Source organism: Asparagus officinalis, chromosome 5 (genome assembly GCF_001876935.1).
Source record: "Asparagus officinalis chromosome 5, Aspof.V1, whole genome shotgun sequence".
Taxonomy (NCBI): domain Eukaryota; kingdom Viridiplantae; phylum Streptophyta; class Magnoliopsida; order Asparagales; family Asparagaceae; genus Asparagus; species Asparagus officinalis.
The window spans coordinates 130,535,124-130,541,123 of NC_033798.1; the positions used below are offsets into that span (position 1 = coordinate 130,535,124).

A 6,000-nucleotide genomic window follows, 5' to 3' on the forward strand; every position below is an offset into this window, starting at 1 on the left:
TTATTTGATAACTTGTGCTCACATGGGTGAGTCTTACGTGATAGATGACTTATAAAATCCTACTAAAATTGCGGCCAATTATAATAACCACACTTTTTGAAACAAGTAACCCGCCCCCCCGCCCACCACCACCCCCACCCCAAAAAAAAAAAAAAAAAAAAAACTATGGCCGATGTTTTATAAAACCTTCCCTAATTTTCCCACTTTTCTCATTAAATCTCCCTAGCATCATTTCAAAATGTAAAATAGTTAAAATATCATTTTAAAATTAACTAATTCAGTTACAAAGAAAGCCCCAACCGGTATAAAAGATCTTGATTAATTTATGATAAAAAGAGAGACACACATGCACTCATGATAAAGCACATGTCAGTTTTTTGTGCTTTTATAGTATAACACATGTTTATTTTTTATCTTTAAGAATACATAAGTGCTTATGATAAGACACACGTTAATTTTTTTTTACCTCTACAATATGATAAATATTAAATTTTTATATCTTTGAGAATTCCACCAATTTCTTTTTATACATGAAGGAGAAGAAATCTAAGACCCCAAATTTAGCTAGTTACATTCTAGATTTACGTAGAAGAATTCTAAGACCCCAAATTTGCTTTTTATTCATTTCATTGCTCAGGTAGGCATCAAGCCTTTTTGTAGTTTGTGCATCAAACATTACGTAGTGATTCTAATCCCGCAGTTAATCGTTTTGTATAACTAATTACCTAGTCTACCGCAAGTTTAAAGAGTAACGTAAAAAAAAGGGTAAAAAAAAAGTAGAAAACGTCGCCTGAGAGATTCGAACTCTCGCGGGGAAACCCCATGTACTTAGCAGGCACACGCCTTAACCACTCGGCCAAAGCGACTGCGTGATGAGCAGCGATGATAAAAACAACTTAACACAAAATACCTTTAAAGAGGGTCGACAGCTGGCACGTTATGATTCGTACACCTCATCAACCAGCGTCACTACGTCGACAGAGTCCTGTCTCGTCAATTCACCTCTTCCCTTCTTCTTCTTCTTCTTTATTTGGGACTTTGTATTTATTTGTCGAAAATCTCTGAATCTAATAAGAAAAAAAACAGAGAGAGAGAGAGCTCTAGTTCTACAATGGCGGAGGAAGCCCATCCCACGCCCGCAACCGAACGAGGCCAATCTTCATCCGATCCTCATCAGGTGCCCCTCCCTATTCGTTCTCTCTTCCTAGGGTTTTTTTCCCGCTCAATTTGGGCAACTTTTCCGACGGGGACAGCATCCTATCGCGGTGGAATTAATTGATTTGTTGAAAATATTGCTTTTTAGCCCCGGGATCTATAGCCGTGGGAAAAACCGTCTAGAAATTCAATTTCGATCCAAAAAAAAATCGAGTAATATAAGTAGGCTAAGGCGTTCTCTTTCCTGGGAAAAATATCTGTCCCCGGGATATAAGTTTCAATTTTGGCACTTTTTAGCTCAAGTATAATATGGTTTCATGTTTTTATGTATACCCAAAAAAAATTTCTCCACAAAGTCAGTTGGGCTGTGTGCAATGTTATATTATAAGGGGGTGTTTGTTTCACCAAAAATTTTGGCATTTGGTATGAATTACAAGTTTTGGGATCAAAAAGAGTTTTTTTGTATTTTGGGATTCCATATATTGTGTTTGTTTTAAGAAAATTGTTAGAATATTGAATCCCAAAAGTGAAAAAAGTGCCCAATGTTTAGAATTTGCCAAATCCTCTCAACTGGAGAGGATTTTGACAAATCCCATAAATGTGTGTGCTTACCTCTCAATTGGAGAGGATTTGACAAATCCTAATTTTATCTTTTTGTGGGAGGTAACCTCACCAAGATAGCATATTTATCATATTACAAAATTTTGGTATTTGGTAATACTACAATTTGAGCTTGAAACAAACAAAATATTACAAATTGTAGTATTCCAAATCCCAAAATATTAATGAAACAAATGACATTTTAAAAATCACAACCCATAACAAAGCACCTATGGATTTCAAATCCCATGGTGAAATCCATATCCTAAAATTATATGATTTGAAACAAACACCCCCTAAAGCAATATGCAGCAGCATGCATTTTACCAGAGCATAATGCGTAAACTTCTTATGGATCATATATATGGCAAGTCGGCAACATATGTATAAGTGTCATTTTAGAAAGAAAATGTTATAAAATCAAAAAAGTGTGAAGAACGTGGAGAATTCTAAAACAAAATGTACAAAGTCTGAATTGCACAATAGAATCAGAACCGTGTGATAATAAAAGTTTGTGTATGTGTTACCTTTGACGCTAAATGAAAAACTAATTAAAAAATAAATAAATAAATCTCAGAACAGCTGAAGAGCTAACATACATCTAAGTATATAAAGTGTACAGCGACTACAAGACTAATCAATTTTAACGTAACACATAGGCACCTCATATTTGAATTCCCTTTTAAGCATTTCTTTACGGAGTTCTGTATTGTTATGCATAACTTTGTGACCTCATCGTTCTTTTGGAATTTCATACTATGTGTTCTTGACATGCTGTTCATGCTTTTCCTGGCTCGCTAATGGTATTATTAACTCTTATGGCTGATAATTTTGCTTTTACCTGATTTGTAAATAGCATTTAATAATTTCTGCTGTTGTTATCAGGCAACAGAAGCCTCTGGTGTTCATGGTTCCTCGCAGTCAGCTGGCCAGATGTTCCCTTCAGTTGTGACACCTGTCCAGAATCAAGAACAAAATGGGCATGGTCGAGGACTTTATGCTGTTCAGTGTTTACCATTAACTGGAATGATGCCTGGGTGCCCTCAGAACATGTTAATTCCCCTTACATATAAGATGCCTGTGTAAGCCATTACCTGTGAACTTCACAACTGTTGGCCCCATTGAATACCTGTTTTAAATAGAATCCATGTCTTATCAAGTTCTTTTCCATGATATATTAATAAAGATAAGTTTTTGAAGCATTGAGTGGCTCATATCACTGATTTTGCTTGAGTCTTCTAGGGCCTTTGGGGCATATACATGGTCCTTAGAGTTTATTTGGACGAACTGTTGAAGGTCATTTTAGGGTATCAGGGGCTGTAGTCTGCATAATGTTGCTTTTACATAGTGACTGGCAATTTGGTTTCATGGGATTTGTGATTCATATATGTTTGCATTTTAAGGCATTTAGTTACTGTGCTCATTAAAAATTGATTCTCCACATATTCCCTTCAGACTACACTTATTCAGTTGCAGTATAGGATTCTTGCTTGGCTGCTGTTACAAGTTTTCAAGTTGTTCACTGTGGGCATAATGGAACTAGACTAGTATGTTCACTTATCCTACATCAACATTATGATCCTTAGAGCTAAATTAATAATATGGTATATAATTGTTATGTTGGCAGTATTACCACTTTGTCTCCAGGCTGCTTGTGCTACCCACGGTGGTTAAGTTGTTAAATATCTTGATCACCACTGACGTTAACATGTACTCTGAGAGTAGATTTGGAGTAAAAATTACTTTGATCTATTATCCTTTCTATCTATTACAATCTCTAGGTTGTCCATATTTGTTATGAATAATATCTTTTGCACGATTGTTTCTAATTATTTTCTATCTAGATTATGTGAGAATGGTAATTAAATCAATTTAGTATATTGATAGGAAAAGGGAGAAAAGAGAGGATAAAAGAAAAGAAAAAAAAGAATATATTAGTCAATTTCTAATTATTTTCTATCTAGATTATGTAAGAATGGTAATTAAATCAATTTAGTATATTGATAGGAAAAGGGAGAAAAGAGAGGATAAAAGAAAAGAAAAAAAGAATATATAGTCAAGAATTCGATCTAGGACTTCCTATAAACTTATCGTGAGGCTGACATACCAGTCAGTTGGATCTTCAGAATTCATTTTTTAATTAAAAATGGACTCTTCAACTAAGGGGATATATCAAACTGATAAGATTCTGTCTGAGTAATTTTCTATAAAAAATTTCCCACACTCGGTTACATGTAGACTGATTGTAAATATGAGGAGGCTGTTAGATGTGTATATCAGCTCTGTCAACATTAACTTGGATGATATTGCCGATAAGCTTCTAGGGGTTGGTATAACAGAAACATATATCAATTGCATTGAAAATGTGTTAAGGATGCAGTTGGAATGTATAGTTGTTATTTACAAACATTTGACACCACCAGCCATTTTCACTGGTTGGCAGCACTTTACATAACCTATAAAAGAATAGTACTGTTACTCATATATCACTGTTTGCGTTATATATCAGAAGTTTTTTTTACCTGTACTAAATTGAAAAATATGTACCCAAACAGGAGGAATAATTCCACGGATGCAGCTGGTGAGGAGCAGGGGCAGGGAGGACAGGCAGCAAGGCAGCAGGTTGGACCACATAGACAGGTAGTTGTCAGGAGATTTCAGGTTGCATTTCAGCTTGACCTGGCTCTCCTTCTTAAGCTGGCGTTTGCAGTCGTCCTCTTTGGCCAAGATGGTTCAAGACAGAGGACGATCATTCTTATCCTCCTAGCTTCATTAGTTTACCTGTAAGCATAGTTGTCTTGTTTGGTGATCACAGTCATCATCCAGTTATATCTGCACTACAACCATATTCTTGTCTTGAATTTTCTTCTTTGCCCTAAGAATCTCTCTATTTCTTTCTTCCCTTAAAATTAAGTCTACATTCCTGTTTATTATTTTTGTGTTGTTTTCATTATCTTCTCAGATACCAGACTGGAGTACTAACCCCTTTGATCCAATATGTTCGACGAGGCCTAGCCCCACCTCGACCTGTTGCACGTCCACAGAATGTTGCTGCTAGGCAAAATGATGGTAATTGATCACCAACCTTGCATTTTTTTTTATCTCACAGTGACCAAAATTATTTCTTGCAGTGCTGAATGGTAAACCTGGCTTTAACATAAAAGTTATTGGTATGACTTGAGCATGATACTAATCCCCAATATGTTATCGTATAATTTATTATGTTTGATTATCACTCAATGACTAGGTGTAGTAATCTATATTCTTAGGTACTAAGCTATGTTCTTTTTCCTAAGCTCTCAAAAAAAAAATTTCTTAGAAGCGTTGTAGATAATAAGTTGAAGCATAACGAGGTTGAATAACATGTTTTTCTATTTCATTGTTTCGATTCTTAAGCTGCAGAAAATGCTGGGAATGAGGACCAGAACCAACCTGCAGATGCCAACCAACAACCTCCTGAACCTGAGCGCATGAATTTGTGGGGATTTGTGAGAGAGATCCAAACTTTTGTTATTGGGTTTATTACCTCTCTTCTTCCAGGCTTCGAACAACACAATGACTGAACTTCCCTCTTCAATAACCTGTCAGAGAGAGTAAATCCACAAGCAATAACTCTTGGAAACTAATGTAGAAAGAGAACTGAAGAATGGAGGGGGGGAAAGTTTCATAGGGGGTGTTTCAGTTTGTTGCATTTGCATTAACATTGTCCTTTGTGGTCTATACAGTGATTCAACTCCAGTCTGTATCCTCAGTATACTCTGCATTGCAATGTCGCGTGCTCTTATTGATGTACCGGTTTGCTATTGCAAAGTTGCGTGTTGGGTGATGGCGATCTGTATAAACGGTGGTAATCGGCGCATCTTACCGCATGTCATCACTAAGAGCATCTCCAACAGTTTCTCCAAAATTTTCTCTAAAATGGGGAAGCAAAAGTTATATTCTTCAACTAATTTTTACACTAACTCCAACAACTTCCCCATTTTGAAGAATCTATTTTTTCCTCCAAAAATTTGGAGAATGCTGCAGATTTGGGGAAGCTTCCTCATTTTTTTCTCCTCCATCCCTATTTTAGGGAATGAGATGGGGAATCTGTTAGGTCAAAAACCTAACTAAATTCTCCAAAAGTGGGAAATGGGGAAGCTGTTGGAGATGCTCTAAGAAATTGTTTGTCCTGATGTTATTTTTGCCTCCTCGGTAATGTTGAATCAGGAAGAATCGTGTGCGCTTATTGAAATTGTTTGTCCT

The 6,000-nt window shown here is 36.1% G+C and overlaps 1 protein-coding gene and 1 non-coding gene across 3 annotated transcripts; one reads left to right on the top strand and one right to left on the bottom strand.

The window, feature by feature from the left end:
* TRNAS-GCU lies at positions 785 to 866 on the bottom strand. The gene has a single exon. It is a non-coding gene; the product is annotated as a tRNA-Ser (tRNA).
* LOC109841383 lies at positions 1,033 to 5,581 on the top strand. 2 transcript variants are annotated; one of them, XM_020410328.1, is made up of 5 exons: positions 1,033 to 1,177; positions 2,641 to 2,837; positions 4,311 to 4,538; positions 4,718 to 4,824; positions 5,158 to 5,581. In XM_020410328.1, exons 1-5 carry the CDS (start codon positions 1,112 to 1,114, stop codon positions 5,316 to 5,318), a joined length of 759 nt encoding a protein of 252 aa, XP_020265917.1. In that variant the 5' UTR covers positions 1,033 to 1,111; the 3' UTR covers positions 5,319 to 5,581. The 2 variants fall into 2 exon arrangements, with proteins under 2 accessions (XP_020265917.1, XP_020265916.1); XM_020410327.1 differs by having other exon boundaries at positions 1,034 to 1,177; positions 5,152 to 5,581.

Excerpts from the sequence above, each read along its gene's own strand:
- LOC109841383 (XM_020410327.1), top strand. The coding sequence starts at position 1,112 with ATGGCGGAGGAAGCCCATCCCACGCCCGCAACCGAACGAGGCCAATCT. Across the intron at positions 1,178-2,640 it reads CTTCATCCGATCCTCATCAG|GCAACAGAAGCCTCTGGTGT; the intron begins GTGCCCCTCCCT and ends TGTTGTTATCAG. Across the intron at positions 4,825-5,151 it reads TGCTGCTAGGCAAAATGATG|CTGCAGAAAATGCTGGGAAT; the intron begins GTAATTGATCAC and ends TCGATTCTTAAG.